This window comes from Phocoena sinus, chromosome 7, assembly GCF_008692025.1.
Source record: "Phocoena sinus isolate mPhoSin1 chromosome 7, mPhoSin1.pri, whole genome shotgun sequence".
In the NCBI taxonomy this organism is placed as follows: domain Eukaryota; kingdom Metazoa; phylum Chordata; class Mammalia; order Artiodactyla; family Phocoenidae; genus Phocoena; species Phocoena sinus.
In genome coordinates this window covers 77,570,381-77,588,513 of record NC_045769.1, presented here as the reverse complement: position 1 = coordinate 77,588,513, position 18,133 = coordinate 77,570,381, and the positions used below count along the sequence as shown (strand labels likewise).

General features: G+C 35.2%; 1 protein-coding gene across 4 annotated transcripts in view; it reads left to right on the top strand.

Annotated features, from left to right (window-relative positions):
- GALNT13 (polypeptide N-acetylgalactosaminyltransferase 13) overlaps positions 1-18,133 on the top strand; it is a 559,171-nt gene that overhangs the window by 355,786 nt on the left and 185,252 nt on the right. For all 4 annotated transcript variants that reach the window (XM_032638559.1, XM_032638557.1, XM_032638558.1 and 1 more), the window contains exon 8: positions 5,205-5,322. In XM_032638559.1, coding sequence (XP_032494450.1) covers positions 5,205-5,322 — 118 coding nt within the window. The remainder of the gene's footprint in view (positions 1-5,204; positions 5,323-18,133) is intronic.

Here is an 18,133-nt window from a genome sequence, read left to right as displayed (position 1 = left end):
ACCACATCTGCAGTTACATCCTGCACTGAAGTCTTGAACCCCCCAAAGTCATCCTTGAAGGTTGGAATCAACTTCTTCCAAATTCCTATTAATGTTGATATTATGACCTCTTCCCATGAATCATGAATGTTCTTAATCGCATCTAGAAGAGTGAATCCTTTCCAGAGAGTTTTCAATTAACTTTGCCCAGATCCATCAGAGGAATCACTATCTATGGCAGCTATAGCCTAATGAAATGGGTTTCTTAAAGAATAATAATTGAAAGTCAAAATTACTCCTTGATCCGTGGGCTGCAGAATGGATGTTGTGTTAGCAGGCATGAAAACATCATTTATCTTGTTGTACATCTCCATTAGAGCACTAAGGTGACCAGGTTCACCTTAGTAGGTCTCAACAGTGGGCTTAAAACATTCAGTAAACCATGTTGTAAAGAGATTTGCTATCATCCAGGCTCTGTTGTTCTATTTATAGTGCAAAGGTGGAGTAGATGTAGCACAATTCTTAAGGGCCCTGGGATTTTCAGAATGGTAAATTAGCATTGGCTTCAACTTAAAGTCACCAGTTTCCTTAACCCCTAACAGGAGAGTCAGCCTATCCTTTGAAGCTTTGAAAGTCAGGCATTGACTTCTCCTCTCTAACTATGAAAGTCTTAAGATGGCATTTTCTTCCAATATAGGGCTGTCTCATCTACATTGAAAACCTGTGTTTTAGTATAGGCAACTTCAATAATAGCTAGATTTCTGGATAATTTGCAGCTTGTACATCAGCACTTGCTGCTTCACCTTGCAGGTTTATGTTATAGAGACAACTTCTTTCCTTAAACCTAATAAACCAACCTCTTCTAGCTTTAGAAGCATTCTTCTGCAGCTTTCTCACCTCTCTCAGCCTTCATAGAATTGAAGAGAGTTAGGGCCTTGCACTAGATTAGGCTTGGGTTTAAGAGAATTTTGTAGCTGGTTTAATCTTCTTTTTTTTTTTTTCTTTGTGGTACATGGGCCTCTCACTGCTGTGGCCTCTCCAGTTGCGGAGCACAGGCTCCGGACGCGCAGGCTCAGCGGCCATGGCTCACGGGCCCAGCCGCTCTGTGGCATGTGGGATCTTCCTGGACCGGGGCACGAACCCGCGTCCCCTGCATCGGCAGGCGGACTCTCAACCACTGCGCCACCAGGGAAGCCCTGGTTTGATCTTCTATCCAGATCACTCAAACTTTCTCCATATCAGCAATAAGGCTGTTTTGCTTTCTTACTATTCATGTGTTTACTGGAGTAGCACTTTTAATTTCCTTCGAGAACTTGCCATTTGCATTCACAACTTGGCTGTTTGGCACAAGAGGCCTAGCTTTAGGCCTATTTCGATTTTCAACACGCCTTCCTCACTAAGCTTAATCATTTCTAGCTTTTGATTTAAAGTGAGAGATGTAGGACATTTTCTTTCACTTGAACACTTAGAGATCATCGTAGGATTATTAATTGGTCTCAGGGAATCGGGAGGCCCAAGGAAAAGGAGAGACAGGGGAACAGCCGGATGGTGTAGCAGTAAGGACACACACAACATTTATTGATTAGGTTCACTGTTTTATACGGGCGTGGTTCATGGTGCACCTAACTACAGTAGTTAACAACGAAGATCACTGACCACAGATCAGCACAACAAATATAATAATAATTTAAAAGTTTGAAATAGTGTGGAATTACCAAAATGACACAGAGACATGAAGTAAGCAAATGCTTTGGGAAAAATGATGCCAATAGACTTACTCAACTCAGAGTTGCCACAAACCTTCAATTTGTTAAATACACAATATCTGCAAATCTCAGTAAATCAAGGGGTAATAAAAACAAAAAAAGTATGCTTATAGTTAGAAAAGAGCTGGCTGAGGGCAAAAGGATGAATGCTATCCCATAGTGAGAGGAAAGGAGACATTCTTTTCTCTGAGACAAGAGGAAGGAAGAGGCCCTGAGAAACATACACATATTAACGTAGAGATTGAGGGAGGTTAGAGTTCATGATTGAGAGAGTTTAGATTTTATGCATTGCCTCAATCTTCAACTTCTTGAGAATAGTCCAAAACCTTTGGAAAATATTCAGTTAAAAATGAGATAGGTGAACAAATAGAGGTAAAAGGATTGTTAGGTCTTTCTGGACTAGCAGAGGGTCAATAACATGGACTTGTAGCAGGACCAGATGACCTCAGCTTATTACTTTTTTAGTGATTCTCTAGGTCTTAGGAGCAGAGGTAGATGAGAAGGGTAAGTTTACCCAGGAACCAATATTTATAAAAAGAGAATGGGGTCAGTCAGGCAAGGACAGAGAACCTAGGGTGCTCAGCTAGGTGTTCGCTGACATGGCAGGGTCTTGGAGAGGGGGTGGGAGGAGGGAAGCAAACTATTTCTGCAGGGAGTTATTCTGTGAGAATATGGAGTAGCTAAGGAATGATAACCATCAATGAAGGATAAAAAGTGACTTCCATAGGATTGAAATAGGAGGGGTTAAAAAATTAAAAGGTGTGTTCAGAGAGGCAGAGTTCAACCTCTTGGATCTGAAGTGTTTTTAAATGATTTTGAAATCCAAAATGACAACATGTATATGGGGAGCCAAAATTAATTGAAGGACACTTAAGATTTTGATTGAATGATTAACATCAGCAACAACAAGAAAAATGTATTACCCAGCCTTATTAACTATTTATATTAAATATACTAAAAAGACAGCCTTATTAACTATATACTATTTATACTTGGCACTGTGCCAAGTGCTTTAGTTCTATTAATTCATCTTCACCTACTTACTGGGTGGTAGGTAATATTTTCAGCCATTGGGCTGATTATATTTTCCCCAATAAAATTGATGGAATTGGTTGGTCCGACATTGCAGAGACACAACCTTAAAAAGACAATTTTAGCTAACTCAACTATAATCAAGGTTTTTAATTTTCTAGGTACCCAGAACACTTAAGGTCTGCACAGGAATATGTAAATAGTTCATGGGGGGACATTACAAAGCAGTTAACTTAGAACAGAACATGCTATACAACACTATCTGTGTCTGTAGGTATTATTTAAGGCACCATCCCCGGACTGTTTGAGAGAGCTAACTGACATTGCAAATACACACAAAAAAATTCTCCCTAGGAACATCCGTCTTCAGAAAATACAGGAATTTTTTGAGCAATTGTTTTTTAAGCTTTTGTTACTTTTCAACTAAAAGTAAAACTTATTTGAGTCATTTTTATGGTTAAGTATATAATTTATTGTAGCCATTTATAATATATTTCTCACATATTTGTAGGAATTATCACCAACTGTAAGACGAAAGTCAATACATGTATTTAAGTTAAATGCATTAGTTCCCTATTAGTAAATAGATAAGTGAACAGGCACTCTGATCGTTAAAAATGCATCCTTAACGTTCTTAAGCACCTGGTTACATTATCATAGGATAATTGCAGCAATTTCTGTTCCTCATTTCATTAGACTGTTCAGCACTGTAATACCTTATACAGTTATTTCCATGGAGTTCCAAAACCCCAATCAGGTGAGGGTCATGGCTACTCCATAATTACCATCTGCTTAGCTTTGTTAGTGTTTCTCTCTATTACTCGTTAGGTCAATGATACTGTTCTTGATAGGAACCCAGCAAGACCGAAAGTAATAAAACAACTCAGAGCAAGTGAGGCTCTGCTACTCCAACTGATGGACAGTTAATTACCTGAGTATAAAACAGTGAGAGCACTGGGAGAAATAGAGAACTCTGTGATATGGTAGATATCCAAGTACAATATTATTTGGTAGTTTTTCAATGAACTACACTGCTCAGTTAGAGGACATGGTCATATCCGGTGGCAGAAGAGGATATAATTTTGAGAAAAATAGAACATTTGGTTTTCTAACAATCTCAAACTACCCTTGAATAACTCAGGAGTTAATCTGAGTATAATTTATAGTCAGCCCTTGGTATCCAAGGTTTCTCCACATCAGAGGATTCAACCAACCATGGGTTGTGTAGTATTGTAGTAGTTACTGTTGAAAAATATCTGCATATAGCTGGACCCGAGCGGTTCAAATCCATGTTGTTCAAGGGTCAACTGTACCTGGATGAGCATTCCAAATCTAAGTTACTAGATCAGTTTCTCATCTTTAGCAGCACAGTAGACTCATCTGGGAACTTTATACAATATCAAAGATCTGGCCGCACTCCTGGCCAATTAAATCTAAATCTGCAGAGAGTGGCACCCAAGCATGGAAATGTATTTTTTAAAGGTGCTTCAGGTGCTGCTAATGTGCTACAAAGGTTGAAAACCTCTATTCAAAAATAATCATTGCTAGTATAGATTCATTTGTGAACAACTAGAACTTTCTTTTTCAGTTTCAATTCACACTGCTTATACAGAAAACTTGTGTGGTTCACACATTAACCACTGATTTTAATGAAACTTCTTAGATTAAAAATTAATTATTCTTTTTGAAACTTAACACCTGACTTCTTAGAGAAAGTTTGAATATGAGAACCAAAAGCATTTATTCCTAGTAAAAGGTTTTGGATCTTGGCCAAATGTCCTAAAACTGTGAATAGCATACAGGATTTATATTTATCCATAGGGTTATATGATTCATTCTATCATTTTAACTGGGTAAACAGCTGTAAACAATTAGATATAACGTTCTATGGTACTTATACTTATGTGACTATCATTAGATACTTATTGCCTGTAAATATTTTATAGCATTTAATATTTTTCATATTTAAATAGGCTATAGGTCTTTTCATAGAGAAACCACTTCCATACATTTCTAGAGTTCATATTCAAATAATTTATAATTAGGTGACAAAAGACAACTGGTAGTTTCATGACCAGTTCATCTCTTTAAGGATAGTGCTAAGAGCACTAACTTCTCTTCACTATGCCTTTCAGAAAGGATGTATATGCCTCTGTCTTAAGTGGCCAGTGTTCCTTCCTTGTATCTGTTTGATCACCTGTAAGAAAAATATAGACTAATCTAAATTTAGTTTTACAGAAAGTGTGAAATAAAATGCTATTTATTAATTTTAAAACCTCTAACAACTTGGCTTTATGTTTCCAGTTTGAGATTTTTGAGTACTATTTTTTTAATTTAAAATGTCTCAAAAATATTTGTTGTAGTCTCATTAAACTCCACACATTGTTTTCAAAAGATATTCTTTTCTTTTTGTTTTTTTTCAACTAGGACCCCTACTATGGCTGGTGGCCTATTTTCTATTGACAGAAACTACTTTGAAGAGATAGGAACTTACGATGCAGGAATGGATATCTGGGGTGGAGAGAATCTTGAAATGTCTTTTAGGGTAATTGCATTTTACTTTATCTTTTGACTCTGAACATACTATGCTGTAGCATGCACATATAGACTCAGTAATTTACTGTCAAATCTTTTCTGTAAAGTGATACAAATTACTGATCAGTTGGTCATTTTAATACTTGTTTAGAAACTCTGCTAGAGTCTTTTTGCATCTAATATTTACTGTTAAATGGGAAATTAGAGGCATTTTTTAAGTTTTCAAAATAATTCTTTTATACATAATTCAAAGACACTAGGGCTTTTCTAAAAAGACGGGCTTTATTTTTTAATAAAGCATTATCCTATGAAATCACTTTGTGTTTTTGAACTGAAACTTGGAAGTGTTTATGATATCTGAATTTGCAAGTGCTGCTTGAGGTTATTCTCAAATACCTTTAAGAATAACCTGTGGTCAAAGGAATTCTGGATAATTCAAGTAACATGATTTTTCACAATCATAGACATTATTGTTTGATAAATCAGTTTTAATAATGCAAATGCACTTATTAAATGGCCTTCCAAGTAAACAAAAATTAAGAATTAATCCCTCGTATAACCAATACTAGGAAGCATATGAATAATTTTAATATATTATTACATTCAAAAATTTTAAATACACATAAATGTTCCACCTTACTAAGAAACAATAAGGGCTAACATACTGTTTTTTTTCTTCAAACCACATTCAGTATCATTTTAAAAATGAGTCAGGGCTTCCCTGGTGGCACAGTGGTTGAGAGTCCGCCTGCCGATGCAGGGGACACGGGTTCGTGCCCCGGTCCGGGAAGATCCCACGTGCCGCGGAGCAGCTGGGCCCGTGAGCCATGGCCGCTGAGCCTGCGCGTCCGGAGCCTGTGCTCCGCAACGGAAGAGGCCACAACAGTGAGAGGCCCGCGTACCACAAAAAAAAAAAAAAAAAAATGAGTCAAATTAATAATACTGTTGTTTTTTCTTTCCTATAATTTAACCTGAATGATTTGAAACACTCTATCGTTTTGCTGGCATTATTTGCACAACAAAATTATTAGAGTTTAGATATATTAATCTATGAAGTTCAAGAGTTATGCCTTTTAATTTCTTATTTAGAAAGTAAACTTTGTTTTTCACAAATATAAATATGTTTGATGTTGTGTAAGCAAATGTCAAAATTTGAGAATAAGAATTACTTTGAATTTATATAATGTGGAATTTAATGGATCTTGGATAATCTGAATTATTTTAAAAGGACTAGAATGTCCTTGTTATACAACTTTTTGCCTATAAATCTTCCTAATAGTCCAATGTCTGAGAAGATCATTAGTTAATGAAATTTTATTCTTCCCATACTTGCTTATATACTCATAGTCAGACGGAGCTTGCCCCACAAGACTTAGTAGCATACTCAAGAATGTCTTCTTTTTATAAAGTACAGAATACATCTTTGCACAATCTTTGGGACATTTGGGGACCCAACTTTTTTACTCAGTGTACTTCTCAAAGTACAGAATATAAGAGCTGACAGTTTAAAAGGAAGAAGAAAAAGGAAAGGAGGGAGGGAGGGGGGGAAGAAAGGAAAGATAGTATACTCAAGACCTTAAAAACAATTTTCTCTTACCCTTAGATTTAATGAAGAGAGTATTTATACATTCATTAACCAATATTCTTTGGATGCTATGCTGGAAATTCATAAGGAAAAAAAATCAACATAGCAATATTACTCTTACCTAGTGATCCTATTGCCCATCTTTTTTTCCTTCTTTCCTAACATTCTTATTCACTTCTTTTCTGCTCACCTGTTAAGCTTGATTCTCTGCCAGTAGTCTCCCCTTACTTTCCTCACAGAGCTCCCAGATTAGATAGATGCTCTTCATCTAACTGATTGAAAGATGTGTCAGGGAGAAATGTATTAGGAAGGAATTTAGTGGCATAATATGATATGCCAGGAGAACATAATCAGGAAATACAACAGAGATATTAAGGTATCAGAAAGGAAGATTTGAAAATATGGTATGTGATGCAGATACCAGGTGAACAGAGTGAATGCAACTAGTGGCCATAAGAATGATCAGATCACTAAATAATAACACAGGAGGTTTTCTGTGATTGGTTGTTTGAGATTATTAAGAGATAAAGTACTCCTAAGTGACTGGTCTTTGATTTAGTTTCCGTATGCTATCAGTAGAAACAAAATGTATATTTTGCTTTTTATTAGACTCTTGATTCATGTTTTACTTTACTTTTCTTTCTATGACATGAATATGTGTTAGCTTAATAGTTGATACCCTGGCTGAGGAAGATATTGAGTGAGAGAAAATGCTGGAACAGTACATTAGCAAAGGGAGGACACTCTCCTTTAGAGTAATTTCATAACAAGATGTGTGACTTCAGGTAATGAAAATATGTTGGAGATTTATAATTAGAAGATCTTTGTCTAATATCCAGCTTAATTATTTTACAACAAATGTATATTGAACATGTAGTATGTCCTTTACACTTTCCGGATCCTGAGACTGCCAAAGTGAAGAAGGCCTGATGCTTTTACTCTCAGGGAAGCACATCTCAAAGAAGAGATACATAGGTATCAGTGACAGTAAAATGTGATCATTTCTTTTGTAGATTTATGTATGAGGTTTTCTTGTCTCCATCATGTTAGTATAGGCCAATTACTTAACCTCAACTGTGAAAACTATAACTTTACTATTATTATAATCACCTTTTCACAGTTGAGGTTAAGTAATTGGCCTATACTAACATGATGGAGACAAGAAAACCTCATACATAAATCTACAAAAGAAATGATCACATTTTACTGTCACTGATACCTATGTATCTCTTCTTTGAGATGTGCTTCCCTGAGAGTAAAAGCATCAGGCCTTCTTCACTTTGGCAGTCTCAGGATCCGGAAAGTGTAAAGGACATACTACATGTTCAATATACATTTGTTGTAAAATAATTAAGCTGGATATTAGACAAAGATCTTCTAATTATAAATCTCCAACATATTTTCATTACCTGAAGTCACACATCTTGTTATGAAATTACTCTAAAGGAGAGTGTCCTCCCTTTGCTAATGTACTGTTCCAGCATCTTACAGCTCTGGTCTATGTAGATTTGAGGATGAAAAACATAGAAATATTAAATTCCTGCAAAAAATTAGTACTCTGGCTGGCCTTATGGGAGTTTAAGCCAATTCAAAAGAATACACTTTGGGGGATTTATTTATAACAGTATCACTTGATCTTTGATTCCCAGAGTATTGTAAGTACTGACAGACCTTGAATATCTGATGAAAATTGTAGACCTCCCAAGAAAGATGCATCCGTCTCCTACACACAGTAGGTTTGAACACAGTTTCAAAGGGTTGAAAAATCCCTTGAAGTCTCTGGATAAAAATTCTTGGCATAAAATAATAGTGACTTCTAATATTTATAGAGCTAGTAAATAGCATAGTTGAAAATTGAACCCCAGCATTCTGTGACCAGTGGCCGTGCTGCTAATTACTGTACCACTACCTCACCTGTAAAGGTCCATCCCTCCGTAACATGACAGCCCTAACAGCTGATGGTGTTATCAGGAGAGGGGATAGAAGCTAACATGCAAATGCAATCTTCCTGAACAATGCTGAGACGGTTGTCTCATCTAGTGATTTTATCTTCTTATACGCTTTAGCCTCTTATGGATAATACACGTCCAATAGCAGTGAGAATATGTACAAGTAGATCCTAATGCTCCTGAAAACTTAGTCTCAGATACTGTTCTCCACTCCTTTACACAACAATCATCAAAATAACATAAATTCCAAGATGTAAATGTAAATTTTAACTGATAGTATTGATTTCCTACTCAATAGGTACAGGACATACAGTTGTGAACAAAATAGACAAAACTGTGTGTCCTTATGGAACTTATATTTTAGTGAAGGAGACAGACAATAAACAAGAGAAGCAAAATACATTAATATATTAGTGATAGGGCTTCCCTGGTGGCGCAGTGGTTAAGAATCCGCCTGCCAGTGCAGGGGACATGGGTTCCAGCCCTGGTCCAGGAACATCCCATATGCCAGGGAGCAACTAAGCCCGTGTGCCACAACTACTGAGCCTGTGCTCTAGAGCCTGCACGCTGCAACTACTGAAGGCTGTGAGCCACAACTACTGAAGCCCGTGCGCCTAGAGCCTGTGCTCCGCAACAAAAGAAGCCACCGCAATGAGAAGCCCCCGCTCGCCGCAGCTAGAGAAAGCCTGTGTGCAGCAACGAAGACCCAATGCAGCCAAAAATAAATAAATTTATTAAAAAATATATATATACTGGTGATCAGTGTTAAAGAGAAAAAACTAAGGAAGAGAAGAGGAATATGAGATGATAGACCTTGGAAATTGTTAGGGGCTGAAATTTTATATAGGAAGAACTCAGAAATGAATATTCATATAAAATAGTTTATGACAAAATTAACCCAGTATAGTATGAATTTATCATCGTCCAATGCACTATCCATTGCGCACAGAGCCATGCATCTATCTTTGAATAATATCCTTGATGTTATCAGTACCACCCAATAAGCATCACCACCTGAAATCCTTGCCTTGCATTAGGCAATAGCACAAGAGGATTATTTCCAAAAGCGCACAATATGTGAGATAATCTGTCACTGTAGAACCCACTGAGGTCGTTTAAAAGAGTCAGAAGGCAGCAAAAGACTCGGAAGAGTGTCCCACTGCCCTGAAGGGTAGACTAGTGGTTACAAGAATGGTGTGGGAGGGAGGCAGCCTGGGTTCAAGACTTAGCTCTAGCACTTATTAGCTGTGTGAGTTTGGGTAAGGTAGCATGTCTCCTAAGCTCTAATATGTTTGCATCTAGGCCTTAACCATAGATAATCAAATGAGAGAATGTTCGTGAAAAGCCCTTTAAAACCAGAATATGCAATACATATGTAAAATACTGCTGCTCTAAGTGTTAGTCAATATGTGGTTCTAAATCTCTCCTGACCAGAAAGAGATTACATTTTAGAAAAAACAAAAAACAACAACAACAAAAACCTTTCTTTTTAGACTGCTGCAACATCCTCTGAGATAACCACTGACATTCTAAGAACTTACAGTGTCAAATGTTTACCTACACTCATAAAATGGCTTAAATAAAACAACTGAATTTAAAAAAACCAGGAAAGTGTCATCTAGAGTTGGTGTGACAGGTACTGAATTTATACATACACACACACAGACAAACCTAAGTCAATTTTTTAAACAGACAAAATATATATGAAAAAAGAGTTTCAAGATATTGGACAGTAAGTCATAAATGATGATGGTCTCTGAGAGATGGGAAACAAACAAGGAGGGGCCTTGAGTTGCCTTGGCTTACTGCCTTGAGATAGTGTCTAGACTTCAGCAACATGAAGGGAGACTTAGCCTGATCCCAGTGGACTCCATGAGTTGAGGAAATGGGCCAGAGTGTCTGGAGAGCTCAAGGCAGCTAGAATTTAGTGGACAGAGTAATGGAGAGGAGAGAGCTGCACACACAGAGAACTCATGAAATATGGAGTACTGAACAGTGCACATGTGTGAGAAGATGACCCAAGGTTGAGGAAAAAACTCATAAATCTTAGAGGTCTCACTGCCCCAGTGCTCACTGAGGACCAGCAATAATGCCTGTACCCTCCAACCAAACTGATTTGTGGAGCATGGTGTAGAGTAAATGTTGGGAAACTACATAATATGCTTTGACATAGGCCATGCAACAAAAAGAAGTAAAAAGTAAGAGTAATAATATTTTGGACTGAATGAAAATGAACATAAAGCATATCAAAGTTTGTGGTGCCAAAAAAAAAAAAAAGTTTGTGGTGCCACTAAAAGCAATACTTAGGGGGAATTTAGAGCCCTAAACGTCTATATTAAAAGAAGAAAATATAAACAATCTAAAATCAATGACTTCAGCTTCTTCCTTTAGGGACTGGAAAAAAGGGCGGAGAGTAAATACAAAGTATGTAAGAAAGGAAATAATAAAGATCAAAATAGAAATTATGAAATATAAAAGAGATAAAGTTTAGATAAAAGTGAGTAAACCAAAAGCTGTTACCTTGAGAAGATCAGTACAACTGATAAATTTCTGACCACACTTAATAGGAAAAATAGAAGATACAAATTACCAACATTGGAAATGATAACAGTCACATCATTATGGATTCTACAATTCTTTAAAGGATTAGAAAATAATATTATTTACAGTGTTATGTCAATAAACTTGGCAATTTTGATAAAATAGGTAATTTCCTTAAACAATAAAAACTATCAAAGAAGAAGAAATAAATCAACCCAATAATCGTATATTCAGCAATAAATAAATAAATTTGTAGTTTAAAAATCCTTTTCACAGAGGAAACTCCATTGCCAGATGACCACACTGGTGGATTCTACCACACGTTTTGGGTGGAAGTAAGAATAGTTCTATACAAAGTTTTAGAAAATTGAAGAGGAGGGAATACCTCCTGACTCATTTTATGAGGTCAGCATTTTCAAAGAGCAAAACTTAACAGAGACATTACAAGAATTGAAAACGACACACCAACGTCCCTCATGAATATAGATCCAAAAATTCTAAATGAAACTTTAGTAAATCAATCTTCTCAATATGTAAAATGAATGTACATCATAACTAAGTGAAGTTCATCCCAGGAAAGCAAGGCTGGTTTAACATACAAAAATCAATCAACTTAATTCACCAAATTAACAAACCAAAAAAAGAAAAATCAAACAACCATTGGAACAGATGCCGAAAAGTATTTGATGAAACCCAAATTCTCTTCCTGATTAAAAAATAAAAAGAAAGTGAGAAAAAGCCCTGAGCAAAATAATTATAACAGGGAACTTCCTCAACCTAATAAAGGGCTTTTGTAAAAATCCTACATCATATTTCATGTTGAAAGACTGAATGTTTTCCCCATAAGATCAGGAAAAGATAAGGGCATTGGTGTTTACCTCTTCTACTTAACGTTATGGTGGAGCTTGTAGGCAGTGGAATAAGGCAAGAAGAATAAACAAAACATTAGAAAGGATAAAGTAAGCTGGTCATTACAGATGACATGATTGTCTAGAAAATTCAGCAGAATGTATTTTTAAAAAGCTACTAAAACAAACATTATCTTACCATGTTTGCAGGATACAGGAATGCTATAGTTGTATTTTAAAATACTTGTAACAAACAATCAAAATTAAAATAAAAAGTCATTTAAAATAGAATCAAAAATATGAAATAGTGATAAATCTGACAAAAGATATGCAAAGACCTTTACTCTGAATACCACAATATATTGCTGAGGGAAATTAAAGAGGAACTACAAAAATGGAGATATATACATTTATGGTTTGGAAGACTCCATATGCTATTAAGATGTCACGTGTATGGACAACTAATTTAAAAGAAATAGGCAAAGGCTATTAAGTGGAAACAGGATGGTATTTTTAATAAATAGTACTGGAACAACTGGATATCCATGTGGAAAAAGTATCTAAAATGCATACCTCACACTATATAAAAAGTTAACTTAAAAGTAAAACCTAAAATTATAAAATTCTAAAGAAAACATAAGAGAAAAATTTTTGTGACCTTTGATTAGGCAACCCATAAAGGTAGAAATCAATAAACTGGACTTCATCAAAATGAAAAAAAAATTGCTCTACAAAGCCACTGTTAAGAGATTGAAAGGACAAGTCACTGACAGGAAGAAATTGTTAGTAAATAATATATCTGATAATGGACTTGTATCCAAAAAAACCCAAAGGTTCTCAAAACTCAGTAATAAAACAACCCAAGGAAAAATAGCTCACAGATTTGAAGAGACACTTTACTAAGGAAGGCAGATAGATGGCAAATAACCACGTGAGAAAATCTTTAACATTATTCTTTATTAAGAAATCAAATTAAAGTAATGAGATAGCACTACACATCTATCAGAATGGCTAAAATTAAAAAAGAACATGTTGGTGAGGATGTAGAAGAAGAGCACATACAATTGAGGTGGGAATGGTACAATGGTACAATAACTCTGGAAAATAATTTTACTATTTCTTAAACAGCTCCTAGGTATTTCCCCAAGGGAAAGGAAAACATGTCCATACAAAGAGATGTACAGTAATTTTCATAGTAGCCTTATTTGGAATAGCCAAAATCCAGAACCAATGCAAATCTCCATCAAAGGTGAATAAGCTATGATTTATCCATACATGGAATTCTAGTCAGAAAAGTGAGTGAACTATTGATACACCCTAGAACATCATGAATCTTGAAATAATTGCGAATGAATGAAACAAACCAGACAAAAGGATAACATACGAGTCCATTTACATAAAATTTTAGAAACTATAAACTAACCTGTGAATGGCAGGAAGCAGATAAATTGTCTAGGGGCTGGAGATTGGGGTGGGAGAGAAGAGCTGGAGGGAAGGATTACAAAGGGTCATATGAAAACTTTGGGGGCTAACAGAGATATGCGTTATCTTGATTGTGGGGATGGCCTCACAGATTTCACATATGCCAAAACTTATCAAATGGTACAATTTAAATATATGCAGTCCGATGTATATTAATTATACTTCAGTAAAGCTATTAAGTATTAAAACACGTGCACGCACACACAGACACAGAGGCATCTTCCAAAGAGAAACAAATGAAGGAAAATTGTAATTGATGGTAACTAGTCAGCTGTAGACCTCTATAGTTTAGGGGAGATTCTCATTATATCTTAGCCCAGTTTCTTTTATTTATTTATTTTTTAAACATCTTTATTGGAGTATACCAGTTTCTTTTAAATACGCTAGATATGATTCTAACAATCTACTCCTCAGGACAGCTATGTGGATTAAATAAGACAATACTTATTGAATTTTTTATAAACTGTACCATACTGTGGACATTTTAATTTTATTATTATCACTACCCTTAAAAAATAAGCTGTTTTGGGCTTCCGTGGTGGCGCAGTGGTTGAGAGTCCGCCTGCCGATGCAGGGGACACGGGTTCGTGCCCCGGTTCGGGAAGATCCCACATGCCGCGGAGCGGCTGGGCCCGTAAGCCATGGCCGCTGAGCCTGCGCGTCTGGAGCCTGTGCTCCGCAACGGGAGAGGCCACAGCGGTGAGAGGCCCGCGTACCGCAAAAAAAAAAAAAAAAAAAAAAAAAAAATAAGCTGTTTTGTCAACAACCAATAGTTTAATTAACAGGGTGGAATTTACTTTAAATGCCCCAATTTTCTTTCCTTCCAAGTCACTTTGTAAGCAGCAATATATTTATCTGAAGAACATAACCAAGTGAAATGTTTCATGATGTGAAATCCATTTATTTCCAAATTGCACAAGCAATGAAGTAGAAAAGAGAGTTGACATAATAAATAATGGAAAAATGAAAGGCAGAAGTTTTCATTGAACAGAATAGCATGGTAAATGAGGTGAAAATGTTTGTAGACTTTTTGGGGATTGTGGTACCCAGGCTTTTCAAAGTATTAAAAGAAAGTAAAGAATTTTCTAGAAATGTCCATGCAGTTCTAATTTTGACAAATGAAAGTGTCAGTCATAATAATTTGTTAAATAGAAATCAATTTTGACAGAAGTCTAGTTGAATTATTTCTGTTAGCACTCTTTGCTTTTATTTAAACTTAATTCATGCAAATCTGAGCACACTGGATTGTCTATCACTGTATAAAACTTGACTTTTTATTTGCCTGGTCATAGAAATCAGACTATAATAGAAATCTTTTAGTTAAGTTAGCTTAATCTAACTAAGTGCATGTGTTATCCACGATTTTGGTGGAGATGGTTTTGTGAAATAATTTGATTTAAATATAATAAAGTACTCTCTTAATATTAACATAGAGATTTCTTAGCCTCTTTTTCCCCCCAGATTTATTGAGGTATAACTGACAAAAATTGTATATATTTGAGGTTTACAACATGATGTTATACATATGTGATGTGGGAAATGATTACCACAATCAAGCTAATTAACACGTTCATTGCCTCACATAGTTATCTTAAGATCTACTCTCAGCAAATTTCAGGTATATAATGCAGCATTATTAACGATAGTCACCATACTGTACATTAGATCTCAGAATTTATTCATCTTATAACTGAAAGTTTGTACCTTATTGGCCTCTTTTTTTAAAAAAGTCTAAGCGGTCATAAACTTAGACATAAAAGTCCAAGAGATCATGTTCATGTACAGCCTCCATAAAGAATATAAACCAATATCAATGATTTAGTCCAGCAAACTACTCTAAGGTTACCTATCTGGTGCAGGATAAACCTTAAACACATTGCAGGTGGCTTAAAATTTTTGCTTCTGTGCTTACACTTAGATTTTCTGGCATGTGGACCACCGCTCTAACTTAAACAATTGTTTAAACATCTCTCTTTATTCAGTCTCCTTATCCTTTGTTTAATTGATATTATAGAATAAAATATTTCTAGATAAGGGATAGCTGAGACTTTGTTTCTAGGGACTATGTTACATCTATTATATATTTTTAGAATATTGGGTCAGTAGGATCATATAATGATATTTAATTAAGGTATCTATAGAGAACTCTATTTTACCAAAATAAATGGGTTAGAATTTTACTTTGAATGTCAAGTACAATACATACCTGATTTCCTGTGCTCCCTTAGAAAGCACAACTTAACGACAGGAAAATTAGATATTAATCAAACTTTAGGATAGTGTTAGAAAATGTTAGCAGAACTTGTTTTGCTTCTAAAATTGTAATAGCCTAAGGCTTGGTAATTTTCATAACTATACCTCTTCATTTGAACTTTCTAGTTCACTGAAGCAGAATGTGAGAACAGACTTACACTGGATAGTCATCTATGTGATGTTTCACCTCGTAAACATACACTACATGGAGACATACTTAGTTTTAGAAATACAAGGCATTGTAGGAGACTTAGGTACGCTAGGACTTGTTATTAATCTCTGGTTCCCTTTTACGGTCACTTAGTTATCTCTTAAAGTGATTTTTTTGAGAAATATTCTTTGGGGTTGTTAGTACCACTCACAGTTTAGTACCTTCTTGAACCAATAACATTCATTGCTTCTTTTTCATGACCTCATAAAGTCTTACCATATGAGTGTTTCTCTGAAAATGTGAACATATACTATATATGTCAGCCTGCAAATGTACTCATCTAATGTCCAACTTATTCTGTCTGCTCTCTGTTTATTTTATCCATTTATCTGTCTATCAATCATCTATCGATCTACCTATCTATCTAAATTTATGTGTATGTGAGTCTGAGTGCAAATAATTAAATATTCATGAAGACTCAGAATGCACATCTCATAGTTATTGTAAAGGATATAATGTGACAATAAATATATGGATTTTAAAGTTTACAGCTTAAATGATCTCTATTGCAAATGAGTGTTGAGAGATACTCACCAGACATCCTGAAGGAGTTGGGACTCAGATAATTAGGAGAATTAGTGAACTGTGAAGCTCTGAAGATAGATAGAAATGAAATGTATAAAATGAGAAAGAAATGGAATGAAAATGATATAAAAATAGTTATCTGTAAAATCTACATTTTTATTTCCATTAATATATAAACCAGAGTTGAGTGATATTTTTATGGGGTTTATTCAGAAATACTCATTGGGAATAAATTTTACTGAAAGATCACTCTAAATTTTTCTTCTGTCTTGAATTAAACCATTAACTGGAAATAAAGATACAGGAAAGAGAAACTATTGATTTCTGAACTATGATAGAAACATTTTTGATGATGTTATTCTTTAACAAATGCAGGTACATTTCACAGATACTAAGAGGAATTTCCCTGTATATAGCAATAGCAATAAGCCAGATGTACCTAGCTTTTTACTGAGTTTTAGCACATTAAGAAACCAACAGTCTTTATTAGAGACAAATATCTGAAATGTCACTTTTGGGAAACACACTCCAATTCTGTGACTGTTTTTTGGTCCTTCTCTGCTAATGTGCTGATACCCCATGTGTATTCATGTTAACTATAAAAATCTTTATGATCCTTCTGATCCTAAATATGAAGGACTTCAATTTAACTCTTTGAATTTATGGCAATAAAAAGAGCTTTTTGAAGAATTTAATGTGCTCAGAATTATTGCAAAGAAAAATTGACACTTTCTGCCATGGCCATATTTTACTAAAGCTTCCCGTTAAGTGTACTTAATCATACAAAATGGTGCTGAGAATTAAGTCAGTTATCCTGCTGATTTACATTTAAAGTGTGCCTAAAATATTCTGATAATGAAATGTTTAACTTTCTTTTTGTATCTAAATATGTGCTCAGTGAATTAACTTTGAACTATTTATTTTACAAATCAAGGTTCCATTTTTTTTCTTAATGGAACAGGAAAGTTAAAGCAAATAACTTCCAAAAATATTTCTAGTTTTGAAATTTTAAGGATCATTTATATATCTTGGGTTTGGTGAAATGAGATGAACCTGCCATTAGATCCAAACAAAGTTTTCAAGTAAATTTAGTTTGGAGAATTCACTAATTAACTCAGAAATATTTGTTAGTAGTTGGACATACAGACATGCAGAAGATCAGTCCCTGGTCTGATAGAACTTGTGCTAGAGGAAGAGGATAGACAATAAATGAGTAAACAGAAAAATAGTCTGTTAAATTCAGATCAAGATGAGTGCCTTGAAGAAAGTAAAATGAGAGGTAGAACATTGCATTACCTTAGAGTGGTCAGGGAAGACCCTTCTAAGGAAGCATTTTAGCTGAGACCAAACTTACAGGAAGAATCCAGCTCTGCAAGGCTTAGCAAAGAGAATATTCAATATAGAGCATAATGCAAGACAGAGTATTA